The sequence below is a fragment of the Mustela nigripes genome, chromosome 13 (genome assembly GCF_022355385.1).
Source record: "Mustela nigripes isolate SB6536 chromosome 13, MUSNIG.SB6536, whole genome shotgun sequence".
Classification (NCBI taxonomy): Eukaryota; Metazoa; Chordata; class Mammalia; order Carnivora; family Mustelidae; genus Mustela; species Mustela nigripes.
In genome coordinates, this window is record NC_081569.1 from 4,183,446 (window position 1) to 4,204,724 (window position 21,279).

The 21,279-nt window shown below is 50.3% G+C and overlaps 2 protein-coding genes across 15 annotated transcripts in view; both read left to right on the forward strand.

Annotated features, from left to right (window-relative positions):
* The window catches only part of CPEB1 (cytoplasmic polyadenylation element binding protein 1), a 104,086-nt gene extending 101,835 nt beyond the window's left edge, over positions 1–2,251 (forward strand). For all 14 annotated transcript variants that reach the window (XM_059371507.1, XM_059371498.1, XM_059371492.1 and 11 more), the window contains one exon: positions 793–2,251. In XM_059371507.1, the coding sequence (XP_059227490.1) occupies positions 793–903 (111 nt within the window). In that variant the 3' untranslated portion in view covers positions 904–2,251. The remainder of the gene's footprint in view (positions 1–792) is intronic.
* A 1,788-nt stretch (positions 2,252–4,039) lies between these two features.
* Positions 4,040–6,633, forward strand: RPS17 (ribosomal protein S17). Its single transcript, XM_059371508.1, has 5 exons — positions 4,040–4,130; positions 4,396–4,547; positions 4,708–4,813; positions 5,209–5,274; positions 6,506–6,633. The coding sequence occupies exons 1-5, from the start codon at positions 4,128–4,130 to the stop codon at positions 6,584–6,586; spliced, it is 408 nt and encodes a 135-aa protein (XP_059227491.1). The 5' UTR covers positions 4,040–4,127; the 3' UTR covers positions 6,587–6,633.
* The last annotated feature ends 14,646 nt before the right edge of the window (positions 6,634–21,279 follow it).

The following is a 21,279-nucleotide window of genomic DNA, read 5'->3' on the forward strand; positions in this document are numbered from 1 at the left end:
TCCCAGGGGTGTCCATGCGGCTGGCCTGGTACCATACTGGGATGAGAGTTCGGGGAGGTTTGGGGAGGGCCTATTCAGCCACTAGTGGTCAGCCATGCTTGGTTTTTCTGCAGTGTTGCTGACTGCAGAGGACCAGAGGCTCAGGCAGGGAAGAGTTAAACCAGAAGCTCCATGGGGTCAGGGGGTGTGAGTAAATTCAGGTTATTAGGTAAAGCCCAGAACACGGATCTCTCTGATGAGCCTCTTCTAGCAGACTCCTGCATGTCCCTGTTGTTCACAGATGACCCCATGTTCGGGTAATTGTTCAAAGGCTGGTGGGTTGGCTGAGGTGGCACGGCTAGCCAGAGGTAGGCCCGGGACTGTGGTGCATACCCCATTGTCTCTTCTCAGTGCAGAATGCCTAGCATTAGGACGGGAGCATCTGTCTTTGAATGTTCTCCCAAATTAGCAGCCATATGATGTAGCTGCTCTGTAGGAGGTGAGCAGGGCAGGGGCCCTGACAAGCAGCCCGGTGGTAGGAGGGAATGCGGGTACATGGTAGGAGCCCAGCACATTTGCTTGAGGTGGGCACTTAGTGGGTTTGCTGCGGTTAGTCAGGCCTCTGTCGGGTCGGGGGAAGGTGGGGAGAATGTTCCCCGAGACCATACCTTCTAACTGCATGGAGGCTGCCAGGAATCCCTGCTCCCTCTCCCCAGAGCAGGTGGGCAGCTCCTGCAGCACCCCCCCCCCCCCCACACACACACACTGCTGGTGCTGACAGCGTGGCTTCTCTCCTCTTTCTCCCCCAACCAGGTGTGCTTCAAATACTTCTGCCGGAGCTGCTGGCACTGGCGGCACAGCATGGAGGGCCTGCGCCACCACAGCCCCCTGATGCGGAACCAGAAGAACCGAGATGCCAGCTAGAGGGGCTGGCCGGGCCCGGTGGCCTGTGGCGCCCAAGGCTGGCAGGTCAGCAGCTGCCTGCAGCATCCTGCCCCTGGCGACCAGGGAGCTGGCTTCCCAAGGACAAGGGAAAATCGTAGTCACCTTTGCACTTGCTGAATCTGTCTTTGTTTCTGCACTAATTAATGCACAATGAGTTCTGTCGGGTTTTGTTTTCAGGGGGTGCACCAGGGCAAGGACCTCTGGCTCACCCTCCAAGCGACTCTGTAGTTTTCCCAGATTTTAGTTCCTCATTTTGCCGATGAAAAGCAAAAAAAGAACTACGTGTCCGGAAGGTATTGACACGATGCCTACATCTAGGTTTATTTATTAAAAGCGCTTTTTTACATTCCTTGCAATACTGATGGTGGTGATACGCAGGTCTCGGTTTCATTCTTGCAGTTGCCATACAGTGCCTTTCCATTTATTTAACCCCCACCTGAACGGCATAAACTGAGTGTTCAGCTGGTGTTTTTTACTGTAAACAACAAGGAGACTTTGCTCTTCATTTAAACCAAAATCATATTTCATATTTTACGCTCGAGGGTTTTTACCGGTTCCTTTTTACACTCCTTAAAACAGTTTTTAAGTCGTTTGGAACAAGAGATTTTTTTTTCTTTCCTGGCAGCTTTTAACATTATAGCAAATTTGTGTCTGGGGGACTGCTGGTCACTGTTTCTCACAGTTGCAAATCAAGGCATTTGCAACCAAGAATAAAAATTTTTTTTCGGATTTGAAACTGGACCGGATAAGCGGTATTTGAGCGGCTGCTGTGTATAGTTTTAAATGGTTTATGGCACCTTCTTAAGTTGCACTTACGTGGGGGGGAGGGTTGATAGAAGTTTTTAATCACAAAGTCACAGGACTTTTTTCTTTTGTAACTGAGCTAAAAAAAAAAAAGGGCTGCTTTTCGGTGGGGGCAGATGAAGGCTCACAGGAGCCCTTTCTTTCAGAGGGGACAAGTACCCTTCCCTTATTTCTTTCATTTGAGAAGTGTATGAAGCAACAGTTGCAGTCACTGAAATGCTACTGGAATTTGAAAACTTGACTTTTTCTTTCTTCTTTTTTTAAAAAAAAAAATACAACAAAAAACCTACTTGCCCCTCTTTGGGAAGCTGTGTGCCAAAGAACCAGTGTCATAACCCCTCTCCCTCCTGCTGAGCTGCCGTTGCATTGTTGCATATCCCAGCTACTCTGTGGGTTTTGTGAAGCTGTGTGTGAAGTCTCTACCTCATTGTAGCATATGCAGGCAAGACTGCACTCTCCTACAGATGTGTGGAGTAAGCTGTGGTGTAGTTTTTTTGGCACATAATAAACACGTTGCAGCAGAGTTCTCGTTCTGTCTCTGTGTCTGCGGTGCGGGAGCCAGGGGGCCACAGGGTCACAAGACTGCAGAGTAAAAATTCGTGTTTCTTTGGATTTTCTGTGATGGGATTCCAGCCCAGGTTGACGGTGGGGCCATGGGGAGACCTGCCCCTGCAAGTACTTCTTGGTCACTTCCGGGGTCAAATCCATCTTGGAGATGCCTCTCTGGCAGGTGGGTAGCTTTGATCCAAGCATAAAAATCCCTTATGCTTCTCAAAGCCCCAGACCCAGCGTGGAGAAACTGGAGGCACAGCTCCTCAGGCCACTTGTTCTCAAGCTCTCCCAAGCCTTCTGGGAAGGCTTTCCATCATCTTGGACTCACCTGTGCTGACCCAGTTCCTCTCTGAGAGGGAGAAATGCACTTGCTGGTATTCTTCAGAGAGCCCCATTACTCTGGACTCTGTCACAGGCTCCCAGGATTTGTGGGCGTGTCCACTGATGATCTTCCCAGGTAGGCTGTGCCTGGGCCCAGCACCTGCATTGATCATTTGGATTCCAGTTTAGTCCGAGGTAGAGGGAACCTGGCACAGCGAAGCATCATTCTGGTGAGAAGTGCAAGAACTCACTGTTGGAGGGGGTGGGGGAGTCCTCCAGCCAAGAGAGACTTCCGCTTTCCCTCGAGGCCTGGCTAGCAGCTGCTTGACAGAAGTTTGCTGGTAAAGTAAGTGCCTGCAACTCCCTCAGAGGAGTGTGATCCTCCCTTTTGGTCTCTGCTTTTTCTCCTTTTCCTGCAGTGACATCTTTCCTCCCCTCTGTCCCCATTTTGTCCAGGGCCACTTTCAGGTAGAGGGCTTCCTGTCCTCCGGCCTTCCATTCCCAATCAGTTCAAAGTCAGACGGCACTAGCCAAGGTGACCAGGAGTGAGTTGAGGGATGAGGGAGGCTCAGCCCCATGGCCCTTAACTCCAGCAACCTAGCCAGGCAGCCTTTCCTGAAGTCGGGGGGGGGGGGGGGGGGGGGCGGGAGGGGGGAGATGGGGGGGGGGGGGGGGGGCAGAGCCGGAGGGCAGGGGCAGGGTATGCCAGGGGTGGTCTGCTCTGGTGGGCTTCAGAAGGGCCTGGCTTGGGGATGGGAGCGTCAGCAACAGCCTGAAGACTGTGCTCACCGGGAGGTGCCTCCATGGTTGGGAGTGCTGCAGGCAAACATGGTCCTCTGCTTCCACGTTTGAGAGCTTGCTTTATGGGGGGTCCTGGGGACTCACTAAGCAAAAACGGCCCTTCCAGTCTTGGAGCTCACCCTCAGTGGAGAAACTAAGACAAGTCACCATGACAAGCAGCTTAAAAAGGATGATGATGCTAAAAAAGGATCAAAGGAGGAGAAGCCCCTCTGATAATGTGACCCTTGAGCAAAGACTTGAAAGAAACGGGATCAGCCTATCCAAGTGGCACCCCTCTCCCAGACTAGAAAAGGCAAGTCCCTGAGGCTGAGGGTCCTGGGCGGGGCACCATCCCTACCTCCTTACCTTTCCACGCTCCCGAATCGCCGTCCCAGGGACGCTAGAGCCTCCCTCCGTCTCAGGCGTGTGCAGAAGACCTGCACGCCTTCTAGTCTACGGAACATAAAACGATCCTGTTGTAGAACCAAGGAGCAGAAGACGCGGGAGGACAGAGGCCTTAGGAACGGAGTGAGCGGCAGCCGCGCCCACGGTGGGGCGGGCCAGGTGCTTGCCCCGCCTACCAGATTGCGGCGGGCCGCCTGCACTTCCGCCCCGCTGAGCCGGGGGTCGCTGTGGAGCACCTGAGACAGCTCTGAGTGTCCCGGGTTACCCGGAAGCGCCTTTCTGGCCGCGCTTTATAGGCCTCGCTTGTGCTTCCTGTTTCCTCTTTTACTATACCCGCCAACATGGTAGGTATCTTGTCCCGAGGCCTCGGTCCGCTACAATCGTCCTCCATCCGCTGCTTTCCGCGGCCCCCAGCCCTCGAGGAGGGGCGCGGGGCCCCACCAGGCTCCAGCTTCCGCGGGTCACTGGCCTCCGCGCCGAGCCCCGCGTTCCGGCGATGCCCGGCCCGCCCTCCTCCCGTCCCGGGCTCAGCCCCAGCCCGCGGACCCCGCCGCCGCCGTCGGAGGGCTGTCCTGGCTCGCGGGTGACGCTGTGCTCTCCCACCCGCAGGGCCGCGTCCGCACCAAAACCGTGAAGAAGGCGGCCCGGGTCATCATCGAGAAGTACTACACGCGCCTGGGCAACGACTTCCACACCAACAAGCGCGTGTGCGAGGAGATCGCCATCATCCCCAGCAAGAAGCTCCGCAACAAGATCGCAGGGTGAGCCGGCGGGCCCGGCGGAGAGGGGCGCGCGAGGGGCGCGCGGCGGGCTTCCCTGCGGGCGGTCGTGCGGCTCCGAGGCTTGCGCGGGCTGCCCGGGGCGCCGGTCGTCGTCCGTGCGGCGGCCGCGGCTCACGGCTGCCGGGCGTGTGTCCCGCAGCTACGTCACGCACCTGATGAAGCGCATTCAGAGGGGCCCGGTGAGGGGCATCTCCATCAAGCTGCAGGAGGAGGAGCGAGAACGGAGGGACAACTACGTGCCCGAGGTGAGCTCGCGGGGTCCGCCTCCGGCCAGTCTGGGGGGGTCTCCTACCCGCGGTCGCCCCGCCTCCAGTGCGGGTGCCCGTGGGACAGCCCCGCTCGGCCCTGCCGGCGCTCTTGCCGCAGAGCCCCTGGTGCTGCGCGTGTCGTGGTTTGCCGGAGCCTAGCACTCCCGGGCCGCTGGCCGCCGCCTGAGGTCTTCTGCAGACTGGGCGCCAGCGAGGGCCTTACAGAGGGGCAGCGGGAGAGGGCAGCCGGGACCGGGAGCCCTTCAGCAGGCTGCTCACCGTGGAGGGCTGCTGGGCATCCCCCCTCCATCTCTGGTTGAACACTCTTGGAGAAACGGCGGGGAGAGGGAGAGACGACCCTCTGATCGTTTGGGGGCCTGCCCTGTTTATAGGTCTCGGCCCTGGATCAGGAGATCATTGAAGTGGATCCTGACACTAAGGAAATGTTGAAACTCTTGGTAAGTGCTGGCGGGTTCCTGCAGGAGGACTTTGCCCCTGGTGAGGACCATCGCTAGCTTTCTCCTCTTGCAGCCACACCAGCTGCCGCCGTCCTCCCCGTCCAGGGAGCCACATCCTCTTACCTGCCTTTCTCCCCGAGGAAGTGGTCACTGGAAGATGACGAGCGGCAGTGTTGGGGATTCAGTCTACACTGCTAACCCCTGGACAGCTGCCTCCATAATGGGGTCAGCTGGTTACGGAAGCGGGAGATGGCCCTCCACAGGAAGAGAGTTCTAAAGCCGGTGGCTGTTCCCCCCGTGACTTCCAGGATGCTCTCCCTTCTGTTTGCTTCTTGCCTCTGTGGTTGTCCTCTCATTCTTCGTGCTTTCCATCCAGGCCGTCACTCCTTGTGTGCGTGCTGACCTCTCCAGAGACCTGTGCCCTGCTTTTTCTGTGCTTCCCAGATGCTTGAGCTGTCTTCATGGGGCCTCTCTAGCTCTACACAGCTCGGTGACAGTAGCCTGGCTTTGGAGTCCAGTACACAGTGATTTGAAGCAGCTTCATTTTTTCTTTATGATCATGAAATGTTTAAGACGCTCAGAAAGGGAGTGGACACAATGAACTGGAGTGTACTCAGCCTCCAGCTTCAGAAAAACATCACTGGTATAGCTGAAGTCAGCTGTGGGGCATTTTCTCCAGAAATAATCACTGTCCTCAATGCAGCATTATTGTCTCAACTGTAAAACTGGTTTTCGAGGATAAACTGGGAGGGATATTAAGTTCAGGTATGTGGCAGGCTCTTAACAGTTGCATTAGTGATGTTTCCTAGTCGTGTCAGGCCTGGAAAGGAAAGGACACTGAATGCGGCCTAGAGCAGTGATTCTCAAAGCAAGCGATTTTGGTCTTCAGGGTATTTGGTAATGTCTGAACATGTTTGGTTATCGGAGCTGGGGAATACGAGCAGGCATTGGTGGATAGAGGCCAGGATGCTTTTAGAAATCCTACGGGGTACAGGAGAGCACCCTCAGGTGTGGGTGTTGGGATGCATGTGCCTTCATATCTCAGGTAGGCTCCCTTGTGAGTTTATTGCTCTGGGGCAGGGAGAAGGCCCCTCTTGGGATTCTGCAGGGTCCCACCAACCTGACGCCAAGCTAGTGGAGGGTGACAGGCATGGCCTGGTGGTGTTCATAGGACATTCATCATAGATCTTACCGGTATAGCCACACTGAACCTGTTCTGTTGTTTTTCCAGGACTTTGGCAGCCTGTCCAACCTGCAGGTCACTCAGCCTACAGTCGGGATGAATTTCAAAACACCACGTGGAGCCGTTTGAATCTTTCTGCTGTGCTGTAATATCATCAATAAACCTTGGACAACAACCTTGCCTGTGTCCTGTGTGGGTTGGGTGCCACTAGTGCTAAGGGCAGGAGTTCTTTCCGGAGGGAGAAATCCTGAAGAGCGCTCTGCAGTGGGAGTATCTGTAAGTGGCCTCTGGGCAGTGCCCATACAGACGTGTTGGAGAGCTCAGCCACCCTGCCTCGTCCTGGCGGGCCCTGAGCACTAACCTTGTCTGCAGGTGGAAGTCAGGAGATGCTTGCCTCTTGCTTTGCATGCCCTGGGTGTTTGATCCTCTGCCTCTCCCAGATACACTCAGTCTGGGCTAATGAACCTGTCCTGAAAGGGTAACTAACACTCCTCGCATATTCAAGGGTTGGCCTTTATGGGTGGGAGATTGGGTGGGTGGTGTCTGCCCAGGACCTGGCACACAGGAGATGCAAGTGTGAGTGGAGGGGGTGGGGAGGGTCAGTGCAGCTGGGCTGCTCGCTGGCTGGATCCTGGATAGATCACTGAGTTTAGGGGTCTGCTGAGGCTGTGGGTCAAATAGAGACCGGGGCTGGTCCTGAGTAGAGAGGGAAAGGAGGAGGAGTTGTTACTCCGTTGGTGATCTACACATTTATCTGCTGCTCTGTCCATGGTGGAGCTGCGCATGTTCTCAAGCATGGGTGTGGAGACTTCGGCAAGGAGGTGACCGGACCCTTGCCCCTCGGCTTCTATGAGGCAGATACGGCAAGCAGCGTAAAAATGCACAATTTTGATGGAAAAACATTTCAGAGAAATGTTACAAATACAGTACAAGGAACATCAAATACTCAGATCTACCAATTGTTCATTTTGCCCCAGTCGCTTTAGACTCTGTATGTGTGCACACACGTGTGAGCAAAGATACATGCATATGCACTAATTCAATTCAGGTCTACTGAGGTTAGAGGCAAGACCTTTGCCCCAAGTATTTCAGTGTCTGTTTCCTTAGGAACAAGGACATTCTTTTACAAAAGCACAGTACAGTGTTCAAAATCAGGAAATTTAACATTGATCCAACCGGGATCGATTTTAGCTAATGTCCCAATGTCTCAGTTATTTTTCCCTGGTCCGGGATCCCACCCAGAATGACTGGAGGGCGCCTAGGGTTCATGTTCCTCCAGCTTCCTTTCCAGGTCTTCTCATGACATTTTTGGAAAGTATGGTCTGACTTTGTAGAACGTCCTTCAGTTTGGGTGGTTTCATGTTTCCTCAGATACAACAGCCTTTTTCTGGAGGAAGCCCCCAGAAGTGACACTGCTCCCGGCGCATGGAATTGAGAGGTGCAGGATCAGCCTGTCACACTAGCGGTGTTTACTTGGTGCTCTCGGGCTAGGGTTAAGGAGCGTCTCCACTATGAACTTTCCCACTGTGATTACAGACTTGGGAGGAGATACTGTTGTGATGATGTTTTGACTCCAGGAGGCAGCTTTGTCTCATTTATTACAGTAAACTTTTGTTTCCGTCTTTTGGTGCGGGTTCGGGGCCTTGCCAGCTAATATTGCCAGCTAATATGAAGCGCCTCCTGCCCCCACGTCCCCCCTTGGGTTTTGATCAGCGGTGAGGAAAGGGTTGGGCTCTGCATGGGGGGTGGGGGAGGTGTTAAAGGGTAAACCGTGAAGCCACAGCGGGGCAGCTCGCTGTGACTTTTGTTGCGCTCCACACGGTGAGGCAGTGCCCTTGCTCCTGGACTTGAGCCGGGCCCGCACCCCAAGACCTGGGGCCGGACTAGGCGTGCAGGACCGGGCTCCCACGGGCGCTGAGCGGCCCCCAGAAGCTGCTTTAGGCTCCAGCGGGCTGGGGGCTTCTCGACCTCTGTCGGGAGGACAGGTGCTCCTCCCATCTTCGTGCGGCACCTGTGGGAAGCACGTGGCCAGTCCCCGCCCCTCGGGGGCTGGGATTGGCCCTTCCGGGGGTGGGCGGGGCCGACGCAGGTACGCCCGTGCGCTCCGCGGACCACGGGAGCCAGGTTCGCCCCGGCTCTCCCCTGGTCTCCCCGGGGCTCGGGGCCCGCGATGCTGTCGGCACAAGCACAGCGGACAGCCTTCCGCCTGCCGCGTCCGGGGGCCGCTGCTCCTTCGCAGCCGCACGGAGCTCCCGAACCTTCCGAGGTAATGTCTTCCCCGTTTCTCTGTATCATCCTCGGTGATGGTGTTAACGGATGATTTACTACGTACCCAGAAAAGGGACCTACGGAGAGAGCAAATGCGCAAGTTAAGCTTATTCATTCATTCATTCATTCATTCATTCTCGGCGAGAGAACTGAGAGCACGTCGCTCAGGTCAGAGACGCCCCAGCCCGGCGGCCGCGGAGTCCGGGAGTGTCGAGGTGAAGGTGTAAATGGACCCGAAACCGGTTTTTTGCGCGGGAAGTCAGTCCGCTGGCTTTCTGCTCGCCGCCGCCTGCAGTGACGGAGCCCGAAGCCGCAGGGGCAGGACCGGCCGCGTCCCGGAACCCCAGGCCGAAGCCGGAGCGCGGAGCCGCTCGCAGCGCGTGGCTGTGCGCCGGGGCGCAGGCTCCCCGCTCCTCCTGCAAGTGCGTACTTGCTCTCTGTCGTGTCCGCCGGCAGGATTTCCAGCGCCCTTCGCGGAGACCATAGTGTCCGCTCGACACCAGAAAACCCCCCCCTGTCACTTGTTTCAAACGTGTTTTCTTTCTTTGCGAAGTTCAACTCGTCGGACGTTTGACTTGTATCGATTGTTTCAAAATAACAGCGCTTGAAGTTTTACCCTTTTTTCTGTGGTACCTGGAGTCCCCTCTGTTTCTCATTAGATATGGGGGTGGGGGTGGGGAGACAAACAGCCTCCCTGTTGTGAGGAGTGTGAACCGAGCTCGTTCTCTCTTCCCACGGCGGGGGTCAGCAAACCATGTCGGGCGGCGGGAACGGTTAGGCCTGGTTTCTGCGTTTCCAAGTGCCTTAAAATAACCACGGCAGGACAGTAATGTGAGCTGTGGCAACGGTATGAAGCTCATGTGTCCGTCCGTCTTATTGGGACACAGCCGCATTCCTTCCCATGTTACGCGTGCGGGTCTCCCTGTTAACAGGCTGGATGTAGATTGTTGCAACACAGTACGGGGCACTCATCACTTTGCCTGACAAATTGCAAATTACACATTTATAACTCAATAGTGTTTCAAGGGCCATACCTCTGACCACGTCATGATATTTTATTTTCTGAAAATCACTGGTGCATATTCAACATTAAAAAGCGAAAACTGGGCTTTGAGTGTTGCACTTTCAAGGTCTGCGTGGCTCATGTGTGAGCCAAGCAAGAAGGAAAGCTTATCAAAGGTGAGTGAGTTTCTCCGGAAGAAAGATGCCTAGAGAATAGAGACTTCCTGTTTAAGACTATTAGCCTTTGAGTTGCCAAATGGTATCTTGAAGAGGTGACAACACTGGGAGTCACAGAGAATTTAAAAAGAAGACAAATGATTTTGAGTGCTTTTCCTTGTCTTAATGAGTCAGAAAATGTTATCCATACCGCTCAGGTGTTTGTGCAGGAGTTAAAGCTGAATTCGAAGAGACTGAGGAATTAGCCTCTGACTCAGTTGCTTAGAAGGCCTATAGGTGAGAATTTTTTAAGGATGAGAACTAATTCAATCTAACCTGAAGTGGGAATCAGCCTGAGCTAATGTGGCAATTAGTGGTGATAGAAATCTGTGTGGGGCAGAAAAAGATTTCTTTGGACAAATTTCAAAGCTTGCAAGAATGTAAAATGTTCAAAACCTTAATCATCAGTAGGTATCTTGCAGAAAATACCTCACAGTACTTGAACCAGTACCGTTAACAGTAAATTTCATTTGCTCTCATAGACTTAACCATCATCAGTTCCATGAATTTTGTTTTTAATTATGGTAACAGATAGATATTATTTATCATTTTAGCCACTGGTAAGTATACAAATCAGTGACATAAATACATTTGCCTTCTCACAATGACTACCAACACTGTCTCCAAAACTACTTCATTGTTTCTTTTTTTTTAAGATTTTTTATTTATTTATTTGACAGAGAGAGATGACAAGCAGGCAGAGAGGCAGGCAGAGAGAGAGGGGAGGAAGCAGGCTCCCTGCTGAGCAGAGAGCCCGATGCGGGGCTCCATCCCAGGACCCTGGGATCATGACCCGATCCGAAGGCAGCGGCTTAACCCACTGAGCCACCCAGGCACCCCTACTTCATTGTTTCTAACAAAAACTCTACCCATTAAACAGTTACTTCCTGTTTCCCGAACCCCCGCCCTTGGTAACCTTTATTCTGCTTTCTGTCTCTACGAATTTGCGTGTTCTAGGTGCCCCACATAACCAGATTCATATAATGTGAATTTTGGTGACCGGCTTGTAGTAAGCATGGCCCATCCGTGCTTTTGTTGTTTTGTTTGTTTTGTTGTTTCTTGAAGTTTTGGAGGATGGCCTATGAACCAGCTGAATCATTTGATGATTTGGCAAATGTTTGTGCCTTAAGAGGCTGTGTGTGAAACACTCGGGACCCCTGCGAGAGGTTTGAGGATCAAACCACACGGTTTGATTGAGTCTTGTTTCGTGAGTCACCTAGGTCTGGCTAACGAGCACTAGCTCTGTTTCCTCCCGATAGCTTTACCTGAGCAAGGGACAGTCCTTGAGTTTCCACTAAGGTTTCTCTGAGCCCAGGTGACTCATCTTTTTTTTTTTTTTTTTTAAGATCCTATTCATTTATTTGACAGAGAGAAATCACAAGCAGATGGAGAGGCAGGCAGAGAGAGAGAGAGAGGGAGGGAAGCAGGCTCCCTGCCGAGCAGAGAGCCCGATGCGGGACTCGATCCCAGGACCCTGAGATCATGACCTGAGCAGAAGGCAGCAGCCCAACCCACTGAGCCACCCAGGCGCCCCCAGCTGACTCATCTTAAGGAGAAATGGAGCGAACTTGTTCTTCTCTTTCCTGGATATCCTACGCTTTCATCCTCGTCTGCTGGTCCAAAGGTCCTCACATTGACAACAATAAATTCTAGTTCTGGTTCTTTAATGCCGCTGAAGAATTGATATAACCAGCAATCAGTCAGTCTTTCAGTACACAGCAAGAAGGGTGAGGTTAATTTAAATTGTTTTCCCCCCTCAGGGAGAACAGACACTTAAAATGTCCCCTAATGAGAGTGTTCTGGATTTTTCCAGAGGGCGGAGGTGGTACTTCTGACCGTTTAAGTCCTTTCTTCACAGGTTTTTCTAATGGCCTAGATTTTTACATTATACTTGCCTTTATGATCGGGAATGGTGTGAGGTATGAAATTGTAACGAATTCTTATAAGCAAGAATTCAGAGTTCTTGTAAGCAAGAAGTTCGTTTCTGTTATAAAATGAGTTCTGTGGTCGATTTAGTCTACAAAGGAAGGCTAAGACAAAACATGTTCTTAATTTCTTTACCAGTGTTGCGGCATCAGGATGTCTAGCTAGACAGCACCCCATCCATTCTGTTCATGCAGACAATAACAGAACAGTGGGAACAGCCTGAAGCTGGTGAGACATAGTAAAATCCATTCAGAGTTGCTGGGTACAGGGTGAGCCTCAGAGGACAAACTGTCTTCTGGTTCCTTAATATTCTGTCATCTGTACAATTGTCCCATCTGATGGGAGGTAAGAGCAAGTGGAAGGGGTGTTCAGGATGTCCATTTGGCCCAGTGCACGCCCTATCTGTACCCTTTTAAAAAAAATTATTTTTATTAACATATAATGTAGTATTTGCCCCGGGGGTACAGGTCTGCCAATCATCAGGCTTACACACTTCACAGCACTCACCATAGCACATACCTTCCCCAGTGTCCATAACCCCACCACCCTCTCCCTACCTCCCAACCCCCAGCAACCCTCAGTTTGTTTCCTGAGATTAAGAGTCTCTTATGGTTTGTCTCCCTCCCGACGCCATCTTGTTTCATTTTTCCTTCCCTACCCTCCTGACCCCCTTCCCTGCCTCTCAAATTTCTCATATCAGAGAAATCATAGGATAATTGTCTTTCTCTGATTGACTTATTTCGCTCAGCATCATACCCTCTAGTTCCATCCACATCATTGCAAATGGCAAGATTTCATTTATTCTGACGGCTGCATAGTATTCCATTGTGTATATCTACCACATCTTCTTTATCCATTCATCTGTGGCTGGACATCTAGTTTCCTTCCATAGTTGGGCTATGTGGACATTGCTGCTATAAACATTCGGGTGCACGTGCCCCTTCAGATCAGATCACTACATTTGTATCTTTAGGGTAAATACGCAGTAGTGCGATTGCTGGGTCCTAGGGTAGCTCTCTTTTCAACTTTTTGAGGAACCTCCATGCTGTTTTCCAGAGTGGTTGCACCAGCCTGCATTCCCTCCCCTTTCTCCGCATCCTCGCCAGCATCTGTCATTTCCTGGCTTGTTAATTTTAGCCAGTAGTCAGAACGACTGGTGTGAGGTGGTATCTCATTGTGGTTTTGATTTGTGTTTCCCTGATGTAGATGGCCCCCTTTTATATCACTTTGTGATACAAATTTTCAGATTGCATGATATTTGCCTGATAGTCCATAACATCATCTAGGGATAAATGCAGGTTTATGAATCGGTAGAGAAAGGATAGTGGACCCATTTCAAGCACGCATCAATCAGTCTTGTCAGCCCTACTGTTCCCGGTGATGGAGTATCCGTCTCCTTAATATGGGCTGGGCCACGTACAATGGTAATTTTGGTAGCAAGATGAACGGACTGTGGTAGAGTAAGTTAGATGCTCATCAGCAGTAGTCGTGGCAGAAGAGGTCGAGAAATCCATAGGATTTCCCAGTTGTGCCAGCAAGGTGGTAGACTCCGAAGACCTACCTGGTGTCATTGTAAATGGGGGCCCTGTTCCATTCTGCCAATGTGCACATCTCGAGGAAGCTGTGGGTTCAGTGGCTTCAGCTGATACTACAGGGGATGCAGACTATGCCTTCAGGGGGGCTGTATGGGGAAGCTATGGTGTAACAGTTGCATTTTCCTGGGATTTTGTCTGAAAGAGGCATCGGGGGTGCCTGGGTGGCTCAGTCCGTTAAGCGTCTGCCTTTGGCTCAGGTCATAATTGCAGGGTCCTGGAATAGAGCCCGACACTGGGCTCCCTGCTCAGCAAGGAGTCTTCTCCCTCTGCCCCTCCCACTGCTCACTCGTGCTCGCGCGTGCACTCTCTCTCTCTCTCTCTCAATAGAGCAATCAGGGGCACCTGGGCGGCTCTGTCAGTTGAGCATCCTGCTCTTGGTTTTGGCTCAAGTCATGAACTCACTTCGTAAGATGGAGCCCATCCCCCCTCCCCTCACCCCCAGTCAGGCTCCACACAGGGTGGGGAGTCTGTTTCTCTCCCCCTCTGCCCCTCCCGCTGCTCTCGTGTGTGTGTGTGTGTGTGTGTGTGTGTGTGTATGCATGCACAGCATACACTCTGTCTCAAATAAATAAATCTTAGGGGAAAATAAAGCCATCATAAAGTTGAAGTAAGTTTGGGTTGTCTGAAGGGATATATGAGAGATTTTCTTGTGGCTTTGAAGCCATCTCTATAGTTGCAAGGCAGCCTTGGAATGGAATGTGGCTCTCATTGGGGAGAGGTAGTAGTGTAGCAGGATTTTTTTTTTTTTTAAGATTTTATTTATTTGAGAGAGATCACAAGCAGGCAGAGAGGCAGGCAGAGAGAGAGGAGGAAGCAGGCTCCCTGCTGAGCAGAGAGCCCGATGTGGGGCTCGATCCCAGGACTCTGAGTTCATGACCTGAGCCGAAGGCAGCGGCTTAACCCGCTGAGCCACCCAGGCGCCCCAGGATTTTTTTTTTTAAAGATTTTATTTACTTATTTGACAGAGAGATCACAAGTAAGCAGAGAGGCAGGTAGAGAGAGAGAGGGAAGCAGGCTCCCTGCTGAGCAGAGAGCCCCCCCCCCCATGTGGGGCTTGATCCCAGGATCCTGGGATCATGACCCAAGCTGAAGACAGGATTTAAACCACTGAGCCACCAGATGTCCCAGTGTAGCAGGATTTAAAGCAGCGACAGTGTACGGTGACAGGGGGACTGGTGATCGGGCTTGTTCATAGGTGCTCTGCCCCCGTGTAGAGAAGGCCTGTGTCTTAGCAACCTTCCGCCGGCTTTTCTCAGGGGTCCCCAGGAGCTCAGCTGCAGCCTCCAAAGTGAGCAGGGTGTCCCAGCCAGCAACCCCCTGTCCTCCTCCTGACAGCTGTTGGGGGGAGTGAAATTTCCTCTACCTTCTCAGGTCCTGTGGTCGCAGCCTGCAGGGTGACCGGTCTGGTTCCCGCAGCTTGTGCTGCCCCCTGCATGGTGGCCACAGGTCGTGCTTCTGCACGCTCGGTGGCCTTCACAGGTCATGGCTCCAGGTCGGTCGTCCTCTCTCTTCCCTTTCTGATGCTGCGGTCTTGCGGGGGTTGTTTGCCGGGTGGTGAGCAGCTACAGACATGCGCTGGGAGTACTGGAGAGCACGTAAGGCAGCGGGGAGGTTAGCGTGCTTAGTCGAAGCAGGATGACGTCCGGTGTGTGGAGTGCGCTTTGAAGCCGTGATCCCCAAGGACCCAAGTCCGTCGAAATCAAATGAGTCCAAGAAAGTCCGTGTAGAAGGAATCGCCTTTGTAAGCCAAGCAGCTTGTGTTTTATGACCTTATGTAATCGAGTTTCAGCTTCCCGGGAGTGTCAATCCAGGTGTAGCTGGTGGTGTCGGCCACGGCACAGAGGTCTCCTTGCGGAGCTGAAAGAGGAGCTAGAACTGTTCCGTTCTCAAGATCAGCTTTGGCCAGAGACTCGAAGCAGCAGATAATGCAATAACTTTACAAATTAAGGAGAAGTTCCGATCATAGACTCGTTTACTTTTATTGCTAACCAGGGAAGTAGGAACCTACTAAAAGGAGGGAATCCTCAATTACGAAAGCCTCTTGGCAGGTTCTTTCTTCTTTTTTTTTTTTTCTCCTTTAAGTTTTTATTTTAATTCCAGTTCACATATAGTGTTACGTTAGTTTCAGGTGTGCACTGCAGCGAGTCATCACTTCCATGCATCACCCCGTGCTCCTCACCGGGACCCCCCTTCATCCCCCTCACCGGTTTCACCTGCTCCCCCGGCCACCGCCCCTCTGGTCACCAGCAGTGTGTTCTCTAGAGTTAAGTGTCTGATTTTTGGTCTGTCTCTTCTCTCTCTCTCTCTTTTTCCCTTCTGCTTGTTTGCTTTGTTTCTTAAAGTCTGCATATGAGTGGGGCACCTGGGTCACTCAGTCATTAAGTGTCTGCCTTTGGCTCAGGTCATGATCCCAGGATTCTGGGATCGAGCTCCGCATTGAGCTCCCTGCTCCTAGGGGAGCCTGCTTCCCCCTCTCCCACTTGTCCTGCTTGTGTTCTCTCTCTCACTCTCTGTCAAATAAATAAATAAATAAATAAATAAATAAATAAATAAATAAAATCTTTTTTTAAAAAAAAAAGTCTGCATATGAGTGAAATACAATATTTTTCTCTAATTTTACTTAGCGTGATATTCATTAGATCCATCCATGTTGCAAATGGCAAGGTTTCATTTTTTATGGCTCAGTAATATTCCATTGTGTGTATCTACCACATCATCTTCATCCATTCATCAGTCAATGGCCCATCCATGTTGTAGCATATAGGAAATTACATTCCTTTTTATGGCTAAATGATATTTCATATTTATATGGATAAACAGAATGTGTGTGTGTATGTATTTTTATGTATTCATTTGTTGATGGACATTTGGGCTGCTTCTGCTTTTTGGTTTTTATGAAAAATGCAGCTGTGAGCCTGGGTGTGCTGGTGTCTGTTTAAACTCCTGCTCTCGGTTCTTTGGAGTGTATACCAAAGATTGGAATTTCTGGATCATCTGGTAATTCTGCGCTTAATCTGCTGAGGAAATGCATGACTGTTTTCTGCAGCCGCTACTTCATTTTACATTCTCACCAGCAATGCATACAAGTTGGAATTTCTCCACATCCTACCAACACTTGGGATTTTCTGTGTTGCTGGTTTTGTTTTTTTAAGTAATAGCCATCCTCATGGGTGTGAAATGGTATCTCGTTATATATATATTTTAAAAGATTTTATGTTTTTGTTATAGAAAGAGTGAGGGCAGGGGCGCCTGGGTGGCTCAGCGGGTTAAAGCCTCTGCCTTTGGCTCAGGTCATGATCCTAGAGTTCTGGGATCGAGCCCCGCATCAGGCTCTCTGCTCAGCGGGGAGCCTGCTTCCTGCTCTCTCTCTCTCTCTCTCTGCCTGCCTCTCCGCCTACTTGTGATTTCTGTCAAATAAATAAATAAAATCTTTAAAAAAAAAAAAGAAAGAGTGAGTGCGTATAAGCAGGGCAAGCGGCAGGCAGAGGGAGAAGCAGGCTTCCCACTGAGCAAGGAGCCTGATGCGGGACTGGATCCCAGGATCCTAAGATCATGACCTGAGCTGAAATCAAGAGTGGGACGCTCAACTGACTGAGCCCCCCAGATTCCCTTCATTATACTTTTGATGTGCATTTCTCTGATTAGGGATATCAAGCATCTTTTCATGTGTCTCTTGTCCACTTTTGTATCTTCTTTAGTCCTTTGTCCATTTTTTTAACTAACTGGATCTTGTCGTTGCTATAGGAGTTGTTTGTATATTCTGGGTATTAGTCCTTTATCAGATATGATTTACCTTTTCACCCATTCTGTAGGTGACCTTTTCTCTCTGTCAGTTTTGTCCTTTAATACACAAAAGTTTTAAATTTCAGTGAAGTCCAGTTTTTTTTTCCCTTTTGTCACCTGTGCTTTTGGTGTCACATCTAAGACTCCTTTACCAAATCCAAGGTCATGAAGAATCATCCCTATGTTTTCTTTCAGGAAACTTTCCCCGTTGAATGGACTTGGCACCCTTGTCAAAAATCACGTGGTCATAAATGTATGGGTTTATTTCAGAAATCTCAGTTCTCTTCCCTCGGTCTTAGTCTGTCCTTTGGCCTGTACCACAACATTTTGGTTGCTGTAACTTTGTAGTAAGCTTTGAAGTGTGAGTCTTCCAGCTTTGTTTTATATCAGATTTTTCTTTTTCTTTTTTGCTGCTTGGGTTGTATGTGCTAGGGCTACCATAACAAAATACCGAAGACGAGGGAGGGGAGATGCTTAAACAGATCCTTATTCCCTTGCATGTCTGGAGGCTGGAAGTCCGAGATCCAAGTGTTGGCAGGTTTGGTTTCTCCTAAGACCCCTCTCTCCTTGGGTTGCAGAGGACTGTCCTCAAATGGTCTTTCTCTGACCATGTGCAACCCTGTGTCCTGCCGTGTGTCTGAACATCTTATAAGGACACCAGTCCCAGCAGACTAGGGCCCACCCTAAAGGCCTCGTGGTAACTTTATTACCTTTTTTAAGGTCCTATCTCCAGATGTGGTCACACTTTGAGGTACTGGGGGTTTAGGACTTCAGCATACAGATTCTGGGGAACACAGCTGAGCCCAACACATGGACTCTATACAATTCCATATGAATTTTAGGGTCAGCTTTTCTATTTCTACAAAACAAAAAAACAAAACCAAAAAAACACCATTGGAATTTTAATAGGAGTTGCACTGAATTTATAGATGGCTTTGGGTAATACTGACATTTAAGTCTTCCAGTTGATGAGCATGGGGTATCTTTCCATGTATTTAAGTCTTTAAGCTTTTTCAGACATGTTTTTAATTTTCAGGCAACAAATATTTTTCTCACAGATTAAATTTATTCCCAGGTATTTTATTCTTTTAGATTGTGATATTGTGATGTAATAAATACGTATTTAGTTTTTGTCCCCAGTTCTTGGCACAAAAGTTTCAAAAACCCTTGAAATTTCCTGAGTGGTTGTGGTGGGGGGACCATTTTTGCTCTTCATTATAAGCCTCTTTCAACTTTACCTGAGTTTGCGCTTATGAGGTCACTCTTGGGGGTGTAATTAGCTTGGGCACTGGTTGCTAGAGGAACTAATCATGTGATTCAGAAATTGGAGCATTGAGCCCCACCCCCTGATCCCTGGGGTGGGAAGAGGGCCCGGAGATTGTGTGCAACACCAGCAGTCAGTGATTTGATCAGCTCTGGGCCTACAAAGTCGGACGTCCATAAAAACTAAGTTGTGAGGTTGGAAGAGCTTGGTGATTGCGGGCCAGGAGCGTGGCCCATGCCGGAGTCTGGGACAGAAACTCCTGTACTCAGGACCCTCCCAGGCCTCGCCCTATGTACCTCGTCATCTGACTCATCACTTGTGTCCTTTGTAATAAACCCACAAGAGGAAAGGTTTTTTTCCCCCCAAGTTTTGTGAACCCATTATAGCAAATTATTGAACCTAAGGAGGGAATTGTGGGAGGCCCCAATTTATAGCCAAGTCAGAAGTGTGGGGAACCTGGGGCCCCACGACTTGTGATTGGCATCTGAAGTTGGGGAAACCTTGTGGGTCTGAGATCTTGACCTGCGGTGTGCTAACTCAGAGTGGTTTGTGTGAAGACTGAACTGAAATATGTGACACCCGGTCGTTACCTGCAGAGAACTGGAGAATTGGTCAGTGTGGATAACCCACACAGAGATGGAGCTATAAATGGAACGACTTTAATAATTTCTTTAAAAAACTGTTCCAGAGTGCCTGGGTGGCTCAGTGGGTTAAAGCCTCTGCTTTCGGCTCAGGTCATGATCTCTGGATCCTGGGATCGAGTCCCACATCGGGCTCTCTGCTCAGCAGGGAGCTTGCCTCCCCTCTCTGCCTGCTTCTCTGCCTACTTGTGATCTCTGTCTGTCAAATAAATAAATAAAACCTTTAAAAAAAAGAAAAGAAAAGAAAACAAAACAAAACAAAAAAACCTGTTCCTAAGTGGCTATAGAAATGTGACAGATTTTTGGGTGATGATCTTTTCCTCCACGATTTTCCTGAATTTGTTTCTCAGCTCTCATCACTTTCTTGTGGATTCCTTGGGATTTTCTATGTACAGAGTGATGTCACCTGCAAATAGAGATATTTTCACTTTTTCATTTCCAATTTGGATGCCTTTGATTTCTTGTCTGGTTGCTCTGGCTAGAACATCCAAGCTATGTTAAATAGCAGTGGTAGAAAGCAGGCATTCTTCATTTGGAAAATTACAGGAAAAGCTTTCAGTCTTAATTTTTTGAAAAGACTCTATTTGTCTATTTGAGAGAGAGAGAGAGATAGGATGAGTGGGGGGTGGGGCAGAGGGAGAAGCAGACTCCCCACTGAGCAGGGAGCCTCAGGCAGGGTTCGATCTCAGCACCCTGAGATCATGAGCTCAGCCACCCAGGTGCTCCTCTCTTGTTTATTTTAATAACTTTATTTTCAGCTGAAAACTTCTGAGGCATTCTTTCGGTTTCAGGACCTATAGTTTAAACATTTTAAATACAATTTAAACACAGTGAAATTGCAAATTTCATTAAATTGTAAATAGAAGTTAAAGTTTCTTTCTTCTGTATGAATAATTAAATAATGACGTGTAATATGTTGGGCTAGCTTAAAATAGATTTGTTTTTCCTTTCTCTGTTCATTATAGCCAGCAGGTTCTCATTTGCAGGAGGATGGAATTCTAGCTTTCCAGGACGCAGTGTTTCTTTGGGTTGATAGAATCTTTGCAGAGTGTTCCTTTCTGCCTACTGTCCTCGGACCCCATGATCTTCCTGTGCAACAGAGGGCTTGCAGCATCTCTGAAACTTCCAGAATTGTGTTGTTTCTCGGCTGTATCAGCACCGGACCGTGTTTGCAGAAAGTCAGCTGTGAGGTGGTCCTCAAGCGGGAGGGATTGCCTGAAAGGTTGCTGTACCCACAGCGAAGGGGACAAGTGCCTTTTAGCATAGTTGAAGGGCCAGGGAACTGGCCTGCAGACCATCATGTGGGACGCGGGGGCAGGAGCTGCTGGGCACACTCAGGTGCCCGGCAATCGGGGCTCTCCTTGCTCGCTCCCCTCTGGGGACCTCTCTCACTTCACAACCCCTAGCACTTTCCTGGAGATTAACTGGAAGACTGAGTCAAAGGCCCCTTTCTCAGGGATGTCTGACTTCCCAGCTGGGACTCTGCATTTCTCTGGGGACTGTGCACGTATCAGCAAGGGCGAGTCTGTCCGAAGAAGGTGTTTTCTTTTTACCTAAAGCTGTGATGACTCATTCGACTCCTTTCTTACGTAGGAGGCCCTGGGAGTACAGTGTGACTGACGATGATGAGCTTGTACTTATTGAGCAAGTACTACGTGCTGGCTGTGCTCCTGCGCGCACCTCGTTTCGTCTGATCCTCACCACAGACCTAGGAGCATTTATTATTGACCCAAGTGTGGTCGACGCACAACGCTGCACTCGTCTGGCGCACAGCATAGCGGTCCCACAACTGTGCGTGTGACGCTGTGTTCTCTGCAGAGGCCGCTCCCGTCTGTCCCCAGCGACACTATCCCAATACCATTGACTGTATTTCCTGTGCTGTCCGTTTCACCCCAGGACCTCCTCATTCCATACCTGGACACCTGGACCTCCCACTCCCCTTCCCCCCGACAACCCCCGGTTTATTACCTGCATTTGTTTCTTTTCTTTCCATGTTCCTTCATTTTGTTTCTCTGGATTCCACATATAAGTGACATCCTAGGACATTTGTTTTTCTCTGTCCGACTTCTCTCATTGAGCATAATGCTCTCCAGCCCCGTCCACGTTGTCACAAATGGCAAGACCGCG

Coding starts and splice junctions, on each gene's coding strand:
- RPS17 (XM_059371508.1), top strand. Junction 4,548..4,707: donor CTCCGCAACAAGATCGCAGG/GTGAGCCGGCGG, acceptor TGTGTCCCGCAG/CTACGTCACGCACCTGATGA. Junction 4,814..5,208: donor GGGACAACTACGTGCCCGAG/GTGAGCTCGCGG, acceptor CCCTGTTTATAG/GTCTCGGCCCTGGATCAGGA.